Source organism: Salmo salar, chromosome 25, assembly GCF_965601325.2.
Source record: "Salmo salar chromosome 25, fSalSal1, whole genome shotgun sequence".
NCBI classification, from domain to species: Eukaryota; Metazoa; Chordata; class Actinopteri; order Salmoniformes; family Salmonidae; genus Salmo; species Salmo salar.
The window spans coordinates 17,130,146-17,149,770 of NC_138315.1; the positions used below are offsets into that span (position 1 = coordinate 17,130,146).

Below are 19,625 nucleotides of genomic sequence, written 5' to 3' on the forward strand. Positions count from 1 at the left end.
AATTGAGAACGGAATGTGAGTTTAGTGCCGTGCAATTAATTAACCAATGATGGCTAATATTACACCAAGAAAATGCAACCAATAGCACTTTGAAGATTGCAACGAAAGCCAATGGCGACAGAATAATACAATACAAACGACATTACAATATTGCCAGCCAATCAAATGGGGAAACAATGTATCCAGTCCAATCCAAATACTGTACTAACTTCAGGCAGCCTATTTCATGCATTGACATGGTTTCATGAGAACCAAAAGCATTTAAACCAATTAGCACAATATTAATAGATAATTAGATTAATTAAAAAAAGAAATACATATAAAAGTTAAAAACCAATCGCTAGTGAATGAACCATCATCACTTACGACTTCAACACCATGGACAGATGCCAGGTATCAAGTAGCAACACAAGAGGTTGTTTGTTGTAAATTGTTGATACATGGTATCTGTCCATGGTGCTGAAATTGGACGCGAGAATGATTCATTACCACGAAGAACACTTCATGTAAAGGTATTCCATTTTAAAAGAGCCTTGTGCCAATACTATGTCATCTAAAAGACTTTAAAAGAGGAACTGAGAAAAATCATTTTTAGAAAAGTACTTGATTTATTTTTTAAACTGCAGACTTACAGAGTAAATTGCACATGGCTGGTGAAAACAATGGGCGCATTTGAGTAGTAAGGCTACACCAACCAACTGTAGACAAAAGCCAAAGTGTGATGTCAGGGGAGGTCAGGGATGGATTACCTAATGCAAGCCACGTGCCCCGGGGTCCCGACCTCCAGGGGCCCCCTACCCCCAAAAATTATAATATATACATATACAGTACCAGTCAAAAGTTTGGACACACATTTTTACATTTACATTTACGTCATTTAGCAGACGCTCTTATCCAGAGCGACTTACAAATTGGTGCATACCTACTCATTTCTTTATTTTTGCTATTTTCTACATTGTAGAATAATAGTGAAGACATCAAAACTATGAAATAACAGAAATGGAATCATGTAGTAACCAAAAAAGTGTTAAACAAATCAAAATATAGTTTATATTTGAGATGCTTCAAAGTAGCCACCCTTTGCCTTGATGACAGCCTTGCACACTCTTGGCATTCTCTCAACCAGCTTCATGAGGTAGTCACCTGGAATGCATTTCAATATAGAGGTGTGCCTTGTTAAAAGTTAATTTGTGGAATTTCTTTCCTTCTTAATGCATTTGAGCCAATCAGTTGTGTTGTGATAAGGTCGGGGTGGTATACAGAAGATAGCCCTATTTGGTAAAAGATCAAGTCCATATTATGGCAAGAACAGATCAAATTAGCAAAGAGAAACGACAGTCCATCATTACTTTAAGACATGAAGGTCAGTCAATCTGGAAAATGTCAAGAATTTATAAAGTTTCTTCAAGTGCAGTCGCAAAAACATCAAGCACTATGATGAAACTGGCTCTCATGAGGACCGCCACAGGAAAGGAAGACCCAGAGTTACCTCTGCTGCAGAGGATAAGTTCATTAGAGTTAACAGCCTCAGAAATTGCAGCCCAAATAAATGCTTCAGAGTTCAAGTAGCAGACACATCTCAACATCAACTGTTCAGAGGAGACTGCGTGAATCAGGCCTTCATGGTCGAATTGCTGCAAAGAAACCACCACTAAAGGACAGAAGAAGAAGAAGAGACTTGTTTGGGGCAAGAAACATGAGCAATGGACATTAGACCGGTGAAAATCTGTCCTTTGATCTGATGAGTCCAAATTTGAGATTTTGGGTTCCAACCACTGTGTCTTTGTGAGACGAAGAGTAGGTGAACGGATGATCTCCGCATATGTGGTTCCCCCCGTGAAGCATGGAGGAGGATGTGTGATTGTGTAGGGGTGCTTTGCTGGTGACACTGTCTGTGAATTATTTAGAATTCAAGGCCCACTGTGGTACCCAGCATTTTAAAAAAAATGGTTGCGGCATGGGGGCTGGGGGGGCAAATATCATAAGAGCACTTCATAAGCAATGGCAAAATGCGTAGAATCACAGGAAATTGGCTTTAAAATTGCAACATTTTCTCTCAGCCTCATGGCAAAATGTGTAGAATAGCAAGAAATGTGCTTTAAAACTGCAAAATGTGGAGAATAGCATGAGATGATGTCACGTTTGTCGTAGGAAGGAGCAGACCAAAGTGCAGCGTGTGTGTCGTTACACATTTTATTTTTAATGTGAAACTATGCAATACATATAAATAAACTGAATAACAAAACAACAAACCGTGACGCAGAGGTGAAACATACACTAACTCAAAGACAATCTCCCACAAACCCAGGTGAGAAAAACACCTACTTAAGTATGATCTCCAATTAGAGACAACAATGACCAGCTGCCTCTAATTGAAGATCATCCCAAACAAAACCCAACATTGAAATACAAAACTAGAACATAACAACATAGAAAAACTAAACTAGAAAACCCCCCTGTCACGCCCTGACCTACTCTGCCATAGATAATAACAGCTTTCTATGGTCAGTACGTGACAGATGAGCTATAAAACAGCATTTTATTATTCTCAGCCCTATGTCAAAATGTGTAGAATTGCTGTAAATTAGCTTGAAACTGCAAATATTCTCTCAGCCCTTTTGTCAAAATTTGTAGAATAGCATTATAAAATGGCACATATCTCTCTCTGCCCCATTTATTTTTTTTTTTTTTGGGGGGGGGGGGGGGCGCCCTGGAGGTAGGTACCCAGGGGCCCCAAATGCGGCAGTCCAGCCTTGTGGTATGTGTGGTGCATCTGCAAAAGCCTAAAGTCAGACACTAACATGCCGACCACACCGCTCGTGTTACGTGCGGGAGAGTTGCAAAATAAATGTACACATACATGTTATTCAATCATTGCATCCACACTGCTCACACGCGTCAACGAGTGTTTGCGTAGCTTGACGCGCTGCAAGTCCTGCCTCTCCTATCTCCTCATTGATTTCTAGGAGCATATACCCACGTGGGTGACTGAACGATGTACTGAGGTCCACACTCCAGTCGGAGGTGGAAATGCACCTTCAAGTTGGTTGCCAACTGCCATTTGAAGTCCAAAGACGAAGAAAAGCCTGAAGGAGGAGAGATTACTGTGAAACTAACTAGGTTTACCCTTTTATCTGTGGATTAATTGTCGGAGTAAAGGACCTTGTGCATTTCAGGTAAAATAACAACTCAATGTTTATATCCCAGGACAAATTAGTTAGCAAATTTTAACTTCCTCTTTTAAAATATCATTTGGCGAATCATAGATGACTCCGTCTTCAGTAACGAGTTTCTGCAAATTATTTTTGTTAGCGTTCAGTTAGCTAAATTGCCCTAAATGTTTAATGCTTTTAGACCTGTCCCAAATTAATATAGTTGGTTCAGAGTTTATTTTCATATTTCAACCTGCGTGTCCTGATCAAGTCTGGTGTGGATGGACAAAATCAACGTGCGCGCAGTGGGGTACGCACGTGCCAGGTGTAGTCAGCATGTAATGTGGTTTTCCAACAGCAAGACTCAGATTAGCATGGCATTGTTGCCATTGTTTATAAAAGTTTTTCTTTAAAATGTCGAACTAAACATGTCTCCAAACCCAATATCACACACTCACCGTCTGAAATCATATGCATGTGTTGAATAGTCAGAGTGAGAGAGAGCCTCAATTGTAGACTATTAATCAAGGCAAGGTTGGTTCCTGTTTCAGTCAAACAAATTAAAAACTCCCTAATGATTGGTTGACAATAGAGCCTCCCGCCCTCAATGCAGCCGATGGCTGCAGGATGAAGTTGGTAAAGAGCAACTGCAGAACTGCAGTCAAATCTTCATGACCTTTGATCACAGAATTTTTGTAACGTTCATGCAGTCAACGTGTAGGCCCAAGTTGGTCAATTGTTATCCCCATAATGCAACACACTTTGAAAGGCAGTGACCAACGATGGTCATTAGTCTACAGTTTAAAAATGTAAATTAATACTTTAAATAAATACATTTTAAAAAGAGTAATTGAGTCCATAGTGAAGGACTCTCCAGCTGGTTTAACACAGGCAGCACAATTCTGATATTCCCTGTAGCTCAGTTGGTAGAGCATGGTGTTTGCAACACCAGGGTTGTGGGTTCGATTCCCACGGGGGGCCAGCACAGAAAAAAAAAAAAAAAAACATGTATGAAATGTATGTATTCACTACTGTAAGTCGCTCTGGATAAGAGCGTCTGCTAAATGACTCAAATGTAAATGTAAATATTTTTTCCCCCCACTAATTGCTCCTTTGACCAATCAGATCGGCTCTGAAAAAGAACAGATGTGAAAAGATCTAATGTGATTGGTCAAAAGACAAGGTAGTGGAAAAAATATCAGAATTGGGCTGCCTGTCTAAACACAGCCACTTCACAAGCCTATACAGCAGCTGCAAATCAAATCAAATTTTATTGGTCACATACACATGGTTAGCAGATGTTATTGCAAGTGTAGCGAAATGCTTGTGCTTCTAGTTCCAACAGTGCAGCAATATCTAACATGTAATCTAACAATTTCACCACAACCTAATACAAACAAATCTAAGTAAAGGAATGGAATAAAAATAGATACATATAAATATATGGATGAGCAATGACAGAGCGGCATAGGCAAGATGCTATAGATGGTATAAAATACAGTATATACATATGAGATGAGTGATGCAAGATACGTAAACATTATTAAAATGGAATTATTAAAGTGACTAGTGATCCATTTATTAAAGTGGCCAATGGTGAATTCTGTTATTTGCTGTTTCTGTGTGGTAGGCTAATGTTGAAGATGCAGTCTCAAAGAGATTTTGATGCAGTCTCAAGAGAGATGTTCTATGCATAGTCACTTCACCCCTACCTACAAGTATACAAATTACCTCAATTACCTCGACTAACCTGTACCCCCGCACATTGACTCGGTGTCACGTGCGTCGTAAGGGACAGACCAAGGCGCAGCGGGTATAGTGCTCATTTCCTTCTTTTATTTAAAGTGAACACTTAAACAAAAATTAGCAAAACAACAAAACGACAGTTCCGTAAGGTTCACAGACTATACAGGAAACAACCACCCACAAACCCAAAGGAAAAAAGGTCTGCCTAAATATGGCTTCCAATCAGAGACAACGAAAGATACCTGCCTCTGATTGGAAACCACACTCGGCAACACATAGAAAACGAACATAGAAAATGAAAACTAGAACAAATCCCCTCTAAATAAACCAACCCCAAAACACACAAAAACAACACCCCCTGCCACGCCCTGACCATACTACAATGACAAATTACCCCTTTACTGGTCAGGACGTGACACTCGGTACCTGTACCCCCTTTTATATAGCCTCCTTATTGTTATTTTATTGTTGCTCTTTTATTTTTTACTTTAGTTTATATTCTGTAAATATTTTTCTTAAGTCTTATTTTTCTTGAAAACGGCATTGTTGGTTAAGGGCATTTCACGGTAAGGTCTACACCTGTTGTATTCGGTGGATGTTACAAATACAATTTTATTCGATTTTTGATCCAAATCTGTCTATCTGTCTACATCTGTTTCTTTTGTTTCAGGAATCACATTTAGTGGGCTTAATACTTTAGGGGAACAAACAACCTGATGCAATTCAGGTAGAATAGTTATGAATCCAAAATCGTTTTAAATACTTCACACAAGCTTATAAGAAATCCCGCTATGCCCTCAGACGAACCATCAAACAGGAAAAGCAGCAATACAGGACTAAGATCGAATCATACTACACCGGCTCCGACGCTTGTTGGATGTGGCAGGGCTTGCAAACTATTACAGACTACAAAGGGAAACACAGCCGAGAGCTGCCCAATGACACAAGCATACCAGACGAGCTATATAACTTCTATGCTCGCTTCAAGGCAAGTAACACTGAAACATGCATGAGAGCATTAGCTGTTCCGGACGATTGTGTGATCACGCTCTCCGCAGCCGATGTGAGTAAGACCTTTAAACAGGTCAACATTCACCAGGCCGCAAGGCCAGACGGATTACCAGGACGTGTACTCCGAGCTTTCGCTGACCAACTGGTAAGTGTCTTCACTGACATTTTCAACCTCTCCCTGTCTGAGTCTGTAATACCAACATGTTTCAAGCAGACCACCATAGTCCCTGCGCCCAAGAACAAAAGTAACCTGCCTAAATGACTACCGACCCATAGAACTCTCATCTGTGGAGATGAAATGCTTTGAAAGGCTGGTCATGGCTCACATCAACACCATTATCCCAGAAACCCTAGACCCACTACAATTTGCATACTGCCCCAACAGAGCCACAGATGATGCAATCTCTATTGCACTCCACACAGCCCTTTCACACATGGACAAAAGGAACACCTATGTGACAATGCTATTCATTGACTACAGCTCAGCGTTCAACACCATAGTGCCCTCAAAGCTCATCATTAAGCTAAAGACCCTGGGACTAAAAACCTCTCTGCAACTGGATCCTGGACTTCCTGACGGGCCGCCCCCAGATGGTAAGGGTAGGTAACAACACATCCGCCACACTGATCCTGAACACGGGGGTGTGTGCTCAGTCCACTCCTGTACTCCCTGTTCACTCATGACTGCACGGCCAGGCACAACTCCAACACCATCATTAAGTTTGCCGATGACACAACAGTGGTAGGCCTGATCAACGACAATGATGAGACAGCCTATAGGGAGGAGGTCAGAGACCTGACCGTGTGGTGCAAGGACAACAACCTCTCCCTCAACCTGATCAAGACAAGGGAGATGATTGTGGACTACAGGAAAAGGAGGACCGAGCACGCCCTCATTCTCATCGATGGGGCTGTAGTGGAGCCGGTTGAGAGCTTCAAGTTCCTTGTCGTCCACATCACCAACAAACTAACATGGTATAAGCACACCAAGATGGTCGTGAAGAGGGCATGACAAAACCTATTCCCCCTCAGGAGACTGAAAAGATTTGGCATGGGTCCTCAGATTCTCAAAAGGTTTTACAGCTGCACCGTCTAGAGCATCCTGACGGGTTGCATCACTGCCTGGTATGGCAACTGCCCGGCCTCCGACCGCAAGGCACTACAGAGGGTAATGCGTACGGCCCAGTACATCACCGAGGCCAAGCTTCCATTCATCCATGACCTCTATACCAGGCGGTGTCAACGACTCCAGCCACCCTAGTCATAGACTGTTCTCTCTGCTACCGCATGGCAAGCGGTACCATAGTGCCGAGTCTAGGTCCAAGAGGCTTATAAAAAGCTTCTACTCCCAAGCCATAAGACTCATGAACATCTAATCAAATGGCTACCCAGATTATTTGCATTGCCCCCCCCCCCCCCCCCCCCCCTTCTACACTGCTGCTACTCTCTGTTATTATCTATGCATAGTCACTTGAATAACTCTACCTACATGTACATATTACCTCAATTACCTCGACACCGGTGCCTCCGCACATTGGCTCTGTACCGGTACCCCCTGTATATAGCCCGGCTATTGTTATTTACTGCTGCTCTTTAATTATTTGTTATTCTTATCTCTTACTTTTTTTTAGGTATATTCTTAGAACTGTATTGTTGGTTAAGGGCTTGTAAGTAAGCATTCCACTGTAGGGTCTACACCTGTTGATTTGATTTGACACAACAAGTCTCTAAATTAACACATAGGACTACATAGCCAATTTGTAGAGCATGCTTTATTAATATAAAATTCGATTGTGATTTCCCATTATTTCACAGTAGGTTATATATAAGGTGCAGTCATTTTTTGCAGCATGTTGCCTTTTCGGTTCCATATCCGGGATCCTTCAGACGTCTCTACCCCATTTAAATGATATGTAAAATGGTTAAGGTAAGCGTTATGGATAGGGGCTTAGGTTTAAGGTAGGGATGTTGCTCCGCAAACCCCTTGAATAAAAAAAAAGAATCTAACATGTAGGTGGCCATGACATTGCATGTCCCAAAATGTTGTCACCAAAAACTAGTTATTTTATTAACTACGCCCGAGTACACTTCTCAGAAAGGTATACGTTATGTAACACAAAATCCAATACATATTATACAATGTTTATTTACCTTTGGCTGTTAAAAAGAAGATAAACAAATATGTTTTACAATAAAAGAAGTAGCGAAGGACCTATCAATGGCAGCCGCCAGCATTACCGGGGTAAGGAAGATTAATACATTGTAACCACTAAAAATGTCTGTCGAATGTTCGAAGCGTCATTTGGGAGCATTATGGGCTACAAAGTAACAATCTTGTCGTAGCCCGTTTTCCTTGACATTATTGTAGCGCTGCTTGAATCCGTTTTCATTCCTATAAGCAGCTTTCCTATAGTGTGTGTTAAATGAAACGTGAGGCTATCATTTGCTATCCTGACTAGCCTATCATTTGTTATCCTGGCTAACTGAGACTTTCTCACATGAACGATTTCCCGCCCCTGTTATTTTATGTCACGTTCTTTCATCTAATTCGGTTCATCTTCTTCAATGGACTGCATAAGCTATCCATTCACATAATATGTTGGCTGCTATTGCATCTGTAAACAATTGCTTGCTACAGCTACGTGGCACTTTGAGACGATACCATTACAGGGTCATGTTACATTTCACTCTCTTTTCTATAAATCTAATCTATTGCTGAATATGTCAATCATCTCCATCGTGTCTTGTGTAGAGGATGAGAAACATCTTGTTGTTGTTGTCGCTGCTTCTGCTGAACGTTCAGTATGTCCAGTCCGCATCGAAAGGCGTCTCTGCCAGTCTGAAAGCCAAGTGGAGCATGACGCCTTTCCTCCTGGAGACAAGGTATATTTCACTGAATAAATTAGCTGGAAAACAAAAACTCATGTCTCCTGGATAGCATGGGCCTACTACTCATGTCTCTCCTGAATACCACATATGCAGGCCTATCCATTTTGTAAGCGTTAGGCTAGACTACATGCATGTAGATTATGCTTGTGTACTAATTACAATAGAAATAGGGACTGCTCCTTATTCCACCAAAACGGCTAAGCTGAATAACTATGTAATTACTAAAGTACAATGTGTAGTAATGACAGTGTTATTACAAGACAGGTATAAGCGCAAATAAATGTAACATGTAGCAGTTCCTCAATCATAATGAACTTACATTTTCCTGTGTTCATACCTTTTTATTTCCTAATCTTTTGTTTAGTGAGTTTATTGCAGAGGATGGAAATGAGAAATTCTGGGACTTTGTTGACACTGTGAAGGAGTTAACAGTTTACAAAAATGGAGGTATGTGGACACTATGATGTGACAAGCAAACACTTCAGTTTTATTACCACAAAATATGTGTTCTATATCAGATACAATGCTTCTCACACAATCTGTTACATTGCCTCTTTCCGGCACTTCCAGACAGTGCCTGATTGATACAGAAATGTAAATGTGGGTTGAATTTGATGAATAATAAAGATCTTTGGTCCATGAGAAAACCTCATTAATCTGTCTACTAACTAATTTATGTGGATTTTGATTGTGAGAGTCAAGATTCTTTGCACATTCATTTGACTCAGATTTCCTTTACAGAGTCTGTGCGCTCCTATTACAACTTGGTAATCAAGAAGGCTGGACAGTTTTTGACGGCGCTCCAGGTCAATCTCCTCAAATTTGCTCTCTCCTTGAGGTCCTACTCACCAGCTGTTCATGCATCCCAACAGGTAGGCCCTGAAATGCTTTTACAACTCACCTCACTGTGATGATCAATTTGAAGAAAGGCGGTTCTATAGCAGGTTGAAACAGTGTTAAACATGGTTTTTGTAGATGTTGTTTCAAAGCCTAACACAACAAAATGGACAGGGCTTTCTAAGGTGATGATTTAACTCTAAACACCCATACGCATACTAGAGCTTATGCATAGGTTTATTTATTAATTAAAATTATGATTGTGCAGTTATACAATACATAGCCTATGCATATTACGCATAGCAGAAAAACATAAAACAAAACTGATTTAAGGCGTCTTTGGTACATAATTGGTCGAGAGTGTGGACTGTATTATTATGCATACTGGATGGTCTGTTATGCTACGCTCCAAAATGTATATCAATTAGTCTGCAAGAGAATTTATAGCCATAGGCAATGCTGTTGGTTCATTGATTGTGGACGGCGGCATACAGTTAGCCTACAATTAGTGAATTTGTATTTGATTTTGAATAGCCTAGTAACGGATTTTTTTATGTTTTCATAATTAATTGGGTGACACATTACCTTTTGCTATACAGAATATCTCACCGCCATGCGTTTCCATCTCCTCCTCTCTCCTGTATTCCTTTCTTGAGTGTGCAGACTAAGCACTGGATAGCTCCAGTAATGAGGTTGGAGAGCCCATGGCATACAGCATTTGGGTGGAATATCACCTGTCGGGCAGCGAGAGCACGCACCTCAAACAGTAGTTGATGTGTGGAATGAAATAAGTGTTGTTATATTTATATCTCAGCTACTCATAATAAGCACATGCGCCGCTATAAAAACCGAAGTAGCCTACAAAACGGACCGGCTGGAAAGCGCACAGCCTCCAGTTGCTATTTGAGTGCATACAGATGACATGTCTTTTCCCCCCTATTCCTGTCCATTTGATAATGAGCCATTTTAAATCGAAAGGCAAGATTAATAGTCTGATGGGTGAAAATTATGGTCACTTGATGAAGGAACAGCTGTGCAGCCTGAGGCAAGGAACAGAGCCCAAGCTTTTTTTTGCTACTTTCTCAAATAATCGACATTCTAAGGTTTGTATCATTCACAACTAAAGTTACCAAATAACTCTAAGTCTAGCATATACAGTGCATTCGGAAAGTATTCAGACCCCTGGACTTTTGTTACATTACAGCCTTATTCTAAAATGGATTGAAAAAAAAGTCCCCTCATCAATCTACACACAATACCCCATAATGACAAAAGCAAAAACATGAAATATGACATTTACATACGTATTCAGACTCAGTACTTTGTTGAAGCACCTTTGGCAGTGATTACAGCCTCGAGTCTTCTTGGGTATGACGATACAAGCTTGGCACACATGTATTTGGGGAGATTCTCCATTCTTCTCTGCATTCTTCCTCTCAAGCTCTGTCAGGTTGGATGGGGAGCACAGATATTTTCAGGTCTCCAGAGATGGCTGGGCTCTGGCTGGGCCACCCAAGGACATTCAGAGACTTGTCACGAAACCACTCTTACGTTGTCTTGGATGTGTTCTTAGGGTCGTTGTTCTGTTGGAAGGGGAACCTTCACACAAGTCTGAGGTCCTGAGTGCTCTGGAGCAGGTTTTCATCAAGGATCTTTCTGTACTTTAATCTGTTAATCTTTCCCTCGATCCTGACTAGTCTCCCAGTCCCTGCCACTGGAAAACATCCCCACAGCATGATGCTGCCACCCCCATGCTTCACCGTAGGGATGGTGCCAGGTTTCCTCCAGATGTGACACTTGGCATTCAGGCCAAAGAGTTTAATCTTGGTTTCATCAGACCAGATAATCTTTTTTCTCATGGTCTGAGTCCTTTAGGTGCTTTTTGGAAAACACCAAGCGTGCTGTCATGTGCCTTTTACTGAGGAGTGGCTTCTGTCTGGCAATTCTACCATAAAGGGCTGATTGATGGAGTGCTCCAGAGACGGTTGTCCTTCTGGAAGGTTCTCCGGAGCTCTGGAGCTCTGTCAGAGTGACCATCGGGTTCTTGGTCACCTCCCAGACCAAGGCCCTTCTCCCTCGATTTCTCATTTTGGCCGGGAGGCCAGCTCGAGGAGTCTTGGTGGTTCCAAACTTCCATTTAAGAATGATTGAGGCCACTGTGTTCTTGGGGACCTGCCTCGACACAGTTCTGTCTTGGACCTCTATGGACTATTCCTTCAGTTTTTGCTCTGACATGCACTGTCAACTGTGGGATCTTATATAGACAGGTGTGTGCCTTTCCAAATCATATCCAATAAATTGAATTTACAACAGGTGGACTCCAATCAAGTTGTAGAAATATCTCAAGGATGACCAATTGAAACAGGATGCACCTGAGCTAAATTTTGAGTCTCATAGCAATGGGTCTAAATACATACAGTGGCAAGAAAAATTATGTTAACCCTTTGGAATCACCTGGATTTCTGCATAAATTTGTCATCAAAAAGTCACAACAGTAGACAAACCCAGTGTGCTTAAACTAATAACACACAAACAATTACACGTGTTCATGTCTTTATTGAACACACCATGTAAACATTCACAGTACAGGGTGGAAAAAGTATGTGAACCTTGGATTTAATAATTGGTTGAGCCTCCTTTGGCAGCAATAACCTCAACCAAATGTTTTCTGTAGTTGCAGATCAGACCTGGAAAGGGAAAGGGAGAATTTTTTTAACATACCTCTTTACAAAACTGTTTCATTTCAGCTATATTCTTGGGGTGTCTGGTATGAACCGCTCGAGGTCATGCCACAGCATCTCAATCGGGTTGAGGTCAGGACTCTGACTGGGCCACTCCAGAAGGTGTATTTTCTTCTGTTGAAGCCATTCTGTTGTTGATTTACTTCTGTGTTTTGGGTCGTTGTCCTGTTGCATCACCCAACTTCTGTTGAGCTTCAATTGGCGGACAGATAGCCTTACATTCTCCTGCAAAATGTCTTGATAAACTTGTGAATTGATTTTTCCGTTGATGATAGCAAGCTGTCCAGGCCCTGTGGCAGGAAAGCAGCCCCAAATCATGATGCTTCCTCCACCATACTTTACAGTTGGGATGAGGTTTTGATGTTGATTTTTTTCTCCACATATAGTGTGTTCCTTCCAAACAACTCTACTTTAGTTTCGTCTGTCCACAGAATATTTTGCCCGTAGCGCTGTGGAACATCCAGGTGCTCTTTTGCGAACTTCAGATGTGCAGCAATGTTTTGTTTGGACAGCAGTGGCTTCTTCCGTGGTGTTCTCCCATGAACAACAGTCTTGTTTAGTGTTTTACGTATCGTAGACTCGTCAACAGAGATGTTAGCATGTCCCAGAGATTTGGAAACATTTCTAAAAACCTGTTTTTGATTTGTCATTATGGGGTATTGTGTGTAGATTGATGAGGGGATTTGTTTTTTTAAATCAACTTTAGAATAAGGCTGTAATGTAACAAAATGTGGAGGGGAAGGGGTCTGAATCCTTTCCGAATGCACTGTCGGACCTGTTTTCAAATGATCCCTTTTTCGCCCAACATAGCCACTTGCTCCATAATGGAAAAAATATCCATTATTTTATTATCAGCTAAGTTCAATTATATTATTTTTACTATTAAACCATATAAAATAATGGCATGGGACTTATAAGCATATCTTGTCAGCTTAATGAACGAGCCTACAGCCTATGTCATGGAGCATAGCCATATAACTAACATACTGTAGGCCAACTCATATTCTGTTCTCCTGAAATACATTTTCTTCATATCATGTTTCTTTCGACGTTACTGAAATAAATCATGAATTTATTGTGATGGTATATATTAAATCGATTTATTATACTTTTTTAAATGTAGATGTTCCAATGGCGCCCATCAGCGGCTTGTATGTGTGGAGGCCTGGAGATGCTAAATGTGTTCATGTTAATTAACGGTCAATTACCGTGAGACCGGCAGTCTCTTGCATGACAACCGGCTGACAAAATATTATGACCGCCACAGCCCTAATGCTGTAGCCTAATTGTGTCGCTCCTCTGCTCGCAACAGATAGGCAGTGATGAGTCTCCGCCTGAGGCATGCCTTGCCTTTGTTTCGGTCCATGGCCAACATGGCTGCAGCACAAAGGATTTGAAGAAGCTCCTGAAGGCAGCTGCAGGCAGGTAGCTACACACCACTTCATTCTCATCTCCTCAGAGGATCTACCTCACTCTAGTGCAAGAGTGAACTAACAACATAAATTATAATAAATTAAATTCAAATCTGTTATTTTATAATTAACAGTTAATAAATGATGTTATTCAAGTTTGATTAGTAGAAATTATAGATTTGTATGTAAATGGTGGAATATAACTTCTCTTTTTACATGTTTGCAGGCCAAAACCTTATCTATACAAGAATGAGCACAGATACCCTGGACTCAATAAGACAGATGTCCCAGTTGTGATCCTTTACGCTGAGATCGGCACCAAAAAGTTTGGCTCCTTCCACAAGGTGCTGGCTGAGAAGGCTGCGGAGGGCAAGCTCATCTATGTGCTGCGTCACTTTGTAGCTGTGAGTAGTGAGGCTTTTTGGATTTCCTTAACAGCTTTGAACGGTATTTAAAGATTGATGTGCTTTAGCCAGGGATTGAAGTGGGATTTTATAGGGGGTGCAACAACTGTCCTCAAAACCGGGTTCTTTACCACACTTATTTTGAACAGTAATTTATTAAATGACCACTGTATGGTGTTTTTGATCCTCAGTTGCTATAACTCATAATGTTTGGCTGTGCTCTTGTACATGTGAAAATCTGATTTGGTTTTGTCCAATATTGGACTGATGTAAGATTGCGTGTTGTTGGAAGCTTGGAAGTGTTCATGCTAATGTTGAACAGGCTTGTGCTTCACTGTGCATTGTGGACACTGGTCCCAACTTTGAGCTTTGTGGGAAGATGGAATGGAGTGGGTGACAGGAAGGCCATTGCAGCTTTAAGAACAACATCCACAAAGGGCGAGGTCATCAGGGCTGTACAACAAATGGATTGCATTAGCTGCCAGTGTTCAGCAGGAGAATACAGATAACCATAGGAAGTTTAGCTGGGGCCTGAGTAACGGATGGCCTGACACTGTGAGAATCAGCACTAATGTGTTCTTTTCAGAGATGTACCACAGAGTTCATGAGCTACCGCGTAGGTGTAAAAGACTACACATTCAGAGCGCCTCGTGTCTCTAAGATGTGAATACAATCTGAAGAATCACAGGGTCATGGAGTTGAAGTTAACATGCCAGGCCCTTTGGCATGCACTACTGATTGGTCCACTCATGAAGAAAAAAAATATGATTTCTTATAGGCCTTGAAGTGTTAAATAAGTGTTTTGCTTCTCCCTTATTCGGTGTCAGTATGACAAATGTAACAGTGTAGGTTCCGTCCCTCTCTTCGCCCCAACCCGGGCTCGAACCAGGGACCCTTGCACACATCAACAACTGACACCCACGAAGCATCGTTACCCATCGCGCCACAAAAGCCGCGGCCCTTGCAACGTAAGGGGAACAACTACTTAAGGTCGCAGAGCGAGTGACGTCACCGATTGAACCGCTATTAGCGCGCACCACCGCTAACTAACTAGCCATTTCACATCGGTTACACAAACACACATCAGTACCATTGGTTCTTAGATTGAATTAAAACAGATGCTTTTATGGTTAAGATTATATTTCCATTGCTGATTTCCACTACAGGAGCCAAGGCCTCAAAAGATGCTGTTGTCTGGATATGGTGTTGAATTGGCCATAAAAAGCACTGAGTACAAAGCTGTGGATGACACACAAGTAAAAGGTTTGTTTGTGCATGCCTATTCTGTATTAAAATATATATTTAACTGGTGCCAATTGAAGAATATTAATGGCAACTCTGCTGCTTTTCCACAGATAAAGGAACAGTGAACACTGATGAGGATGACATTGATGAAGTCCAAGGCTTTCTCTTTGGGAAATTGAAGTGAGTTAATGTATTTGTAAGTCAATGTATTTGTATAATAATATTAGAACCTTAGTATCCCCTTCTGTCTTGTTCCATCCCAGAAACTCCCACCCAGACCTCCAGGAGCAGCTAGAGGAGCTCCGGAAGCATCTGTTAGAGAGCACCAATGACATGGCTCCTCTCAAAGTGTGGGAGCTTCAAGGTACTGAGCATCCATTAGTTATGCTACAAGTTTTTCCTGACCACATGACCTGACTAGGAAAAACTCAAGGCCCTAGCTAATAGATACCTCGAGTGTACCAACTCAATATTAGAGTGTTCCAACTCAATATTAGAGTGTACCAACTCAATATTAGAGTGTACCAACTCAATATTAGAGTGTACCAACTCAATATTAGAGTGTACCAACTCAATATTAGAGTGTACCAACTCAATATTAGAGTGTACCAACTCAATATTAGAGTGTTTGACTCAGTATTAGGATGATGCTCTTAATATTTGGTCAGAAGGGGACTATTGCGCTCTCCCTGAAGCTTGGCTGGTGCGTAAAACCCTTGAATTCAGACAAACAAAAGGTGTAATGGGTCCACACTCGAAAAGATGTCACATAAAGCTTACTTCATTTTTCATTTTTTTTAAATGATTATTTTCACTCTGTCATGGATAGCATACATAGACGTTTAGGCTTTGCAGCCTTCAGGGCATCAGGCATGAACCATTCATTAATCAATTGCCTCAGGTGGCTGCTCACTTGGGTACATTATATCAATTCATGAAATAGCTTACCACAAAGGACATCAGGCTCAAACGTCCATAAATGTGTGGGGCTAACTCATAAACGATATGTCAAATCTGATATGGACAGTGTTGTTGTATACATTTTGGCCAATAGGAAGGAGATGAAATTGAGTTATTCATTTATACCGTGGGGGGGATACAGAATTACATTTATATACAGTTGAAGTCGGAAGTTTACATACACTTAGGTTGGAGTCATTAAAACTCGTTTTTCAACCACTCAACAAATTTCTTGTTAACAAAGTATAGTTTTGGCAAGTTGGTTAGGACATCTACTTTGTGCATGACACAAGTAATTTTTCCAACAATTGTTTACAGACAGATTATTTCACTTATAATTCACTGTATCACAATTCCAGTGGGTCAGAAGTTTACATACACTAAGTTGACTGTGTTTATTGACAATAGACTTGATGCCATCACAGCTGTCATTGAAAGTAAGTATATAGTTGACAGAAAACGATTTTTTCTATTTCTCAAGTAAGTTTTATGCAACACCTTTTTGATTACAGACCCCATTATACATTGTGTTTGTCTACACTCAGTGTATACCACCCGATCTGACCAGGAAAATGTCTGAGCCCTTGTTGAGGAAAACCCCCCTGGCCATACCCATTAGTTGTGTGCTAGCCTGTGTGGCACTTAGTGACTGTGAGGATCACCGTGGTAACAGTTTGATGAATGGAATGGAAATGATAGCACTTTACTCTTGAGCTTAGTAAAGCAATCAGTTTATGTTCAGTAGAGACTGTCAAGCACAGGTTCATTGTGCCGGGCTTGGCCGCATGTTGCGCTAACCGTGTGCTATTACTTTGATTGTAAGTGGAGTGGAAATAGGTAGGACTAAGCAAGCTTTCGATAACCCTCACGCCGAATCAGTTCAACACAGAATGGTATGATGTCCTAAAAAAGGGAAAATGGTCAACTATTTGAAATATGTAAAAATTGAGCTAATGATATGTGTACCGACTTCACAGTCCACAGAGTTTCACGGAGTGCCTCAGTCTGAGTCAAATATTTGAATGAAATCAATATTTGATTCAGTATTTGATTCAATCTATATATTACAAATGAACAATTGTTTTTTTTTATGCATGGACATTTTTCACCAAGTACTGTAGGCATCCCAAGGTGATCTACCTTTCCAAGAAAAAGTTATCAACTGGTTCAACTTCAAATGATTTCAACTTCTGATGAAAACATCTGCAGATCTAAGCTTCCAGGCAGCGGCCAGGATCATGTCTGTACCAACGTTTGATGCTCTGAAGCTTATGAGAGACCTCAGTCAGAACTTCCCCAGCAAAGCCAGGTAAAGCTATACACCTCACACTCTTTCTATTTAAAACAACAACAAAAAACCCTTGCACAGTCTGTAGGAATAAATAAGCCTATTTGAAATGAAGTAAGAAGAAGTTCTCCCGGCTTGTGGACTTGAATCCGATCCTGGAGTGCAACTTGTTTCAGACGGCTGTTATGAACAACAAACCAGGAGTGCTGAGTCAGCGGTCTGGCGCGTGATTACAGAGAGTCGGCGGTAGATATATGCCATCGGAGGGCCCACAGATTTGCGAGATTAAACGGGGGTTTTACTGCTCGATGGGGAGAAAAAAGCTGATGGTGACTACATGTTTTACTGTTCCCACAGATCACTGACAAGAGTGTCTGTGAACCAAGAAATGAGAAGAGAAATTGAGGAGAACCAAAAGGTGGGATGTCAAAAGGAGCAGTTTGTCCCTAAGACTGTGCACTTGTTTGTCTAATGTGAGGTCTCGACGTCTCATCTGTTTACGGCTATTCATGTAAATGCTCTTATATTCTTTCCACTGGCATCTTAGAGCGTACAGCCCTTAGAATCTATTTCTACATTGTAATATCAGCCATATACTATAGAGAGGATGAGGGTTTGGTTGGCATCAGACTAACAGCAGGGAATCCTCTCTGTTCCAGCGGCTGAGTGAGACCATGGGGATCCATCCGGGAGATGGAGGCCTGTTCATCAACGGCCTTCACATTGATCTGGACGTCCACAACCCCTTCAGGTACAGTAGGAGCTCAACTCAGCAGGGAGGATCAACCGTCAGCTTGCCTGCTCTCTGCTCTCTCTCCCCCCTGGTCTCCCCAGCCTCAGCACTGGCTGCCCACACCTCAGTGATCCAGGGCTACGGGAGTAAAACTAGTGCACCGCCGACAGACAGCTCCCCTGCTCGGGGGAAATGAATGCTGACCTGTGATTTCTTTGATTCTCTGTCTTTGGTAGCATCTTGGACACTATCAGAGGAGAAGCCAAGATCCTGGAGGGCCTCCATAACCTGGGCATTAAGGAAGAGAACCTAAGCAAGCTACTGAGACTGCCCATGAACCCAGTGGAAGAAAACTATGCCTTAGACATCCGCCATCCAGCTATAACGGTGAGAGTCAGGGTGTTCATATTATTTGTTTGCAATATGTGATCTATAAGCTAAGAAAGCCCTCATACGCTGTTTATTCGTTTGTGGGGTTTGAAAGGTGTGAGAATCACAATATAGGGTACAAAACCAAGGTCCTTGCTGTCTTGGAACCTTGGGACGTCCCAACTCTGGCTTTACCCCATTGAAGTTGACATTTACAATGGTTAAGGTAAGGATTAAGGTTTATGGTTCCAGGGTATGGTTAGGATTTAGGGTAGGGACGTCCCAAAGATCCCAGAAAGCACTAACCACAAAATCAAAAGTAGCTCTTAAAGGGCCAGTAGCCTACATTGGGTGTACAATTTTAAATTACAGCATTATTTAATCTACAGTATTCTTCTGCTATTTATTCTGTTACCAATAATATTTACATGTTAATATTATCTTCAAATTATAATTATTACTGTATGTAATTATTACTGTATATCTATTAGCATCCAAAATGTAATTAGGTACTGTATATCTAGCTGTCCGATAACACGTTCTGATGGAATGGCTTGTCCTGTACTTTGTAAAAAGCCCAGAGTGCATTGAGTGAATGTTGGACAAAGATCTTGGTTCCTTCCTGAACATAACAATGTGAAGGCAAAGTGTACTCGGACCACAGAATAGGTGAAGTGAACTGGCAAAAGAGTCCTCATTCAAAGGCAAGGGCAGTGTGAATACAAAGAGAACCGAGTTCTTTTGCTTTTTTTTTTTACCCCAGAGTTCACTTTAAAGAGGACTGAGATCGATGATTTTAAAGAGGACTATATGTTAAAACACCCTGAGAGATGAACCT

General features: G+C 41.3%; 1 protein-coding gene across 3 annotated transcripts in view; it reads left to right on the forward strand.

The window, feature by feature from the left end:
• The first annotated feature begins 8,058 nt into the window (after positions 1-8,058).
• Positions 8,059-19,625, forward strand: part of uggt2 (UDP-glucose glycoprotein glucosyltransferase 2) — a 42,447-nt gene continuing 30,880 nt past the window's right edge. For all 3 annotated transcript variants that reach the window (XM_014173383.3, XM_014173384.3, XM_014173385.3), the window contains exons 1-13: positions 8,059-8,151; positions 8,662-8,792; positions 9,163-9,245; positions 9,540-9,670; positions 13,689-13,801; positions 14,015-14,192; positions 15,359-15,455; positions 15,548-15,617; positions 15,701-15,801; positions 17,607-17,706; positions 18,043-18,103; positions 18,345-18,436; positions 18,655-18,805. In XM_014173383.3, the coding sequence (XP_014028858.1) occupies positions 8,128-8,151; positions 8,662-8,792; positions 9,163-9,245; positions 9,540-9,670; positions 13,689-13,801; positions 14,015-14,192; positions 15,359-15,455; positions 15,548-15,617; positions 15,701-15,801; positions 17,607-17,706; positions 18,043-18,103; positions 18,345-18,436; positions 18,655-18,805 (1,332 nt within the window). In that variant the 5' untranslated portion in view covers positions 8,059-8,127. The remainder of the gene's footprint in view (positions 8,152-8,661; positions 8,793-9,162; positions 9,246-9,539; positions 9,671-13,688; positions 13,802-14,014; positions 14,193-15,358; positions 15,456-15,547; positions 15,618-15,700; positions 15,802-17,606; positions 17,707-18,042; positions 18,104-18,344; positions 18,437-18,654; positions 18,806-19,625) is intronic.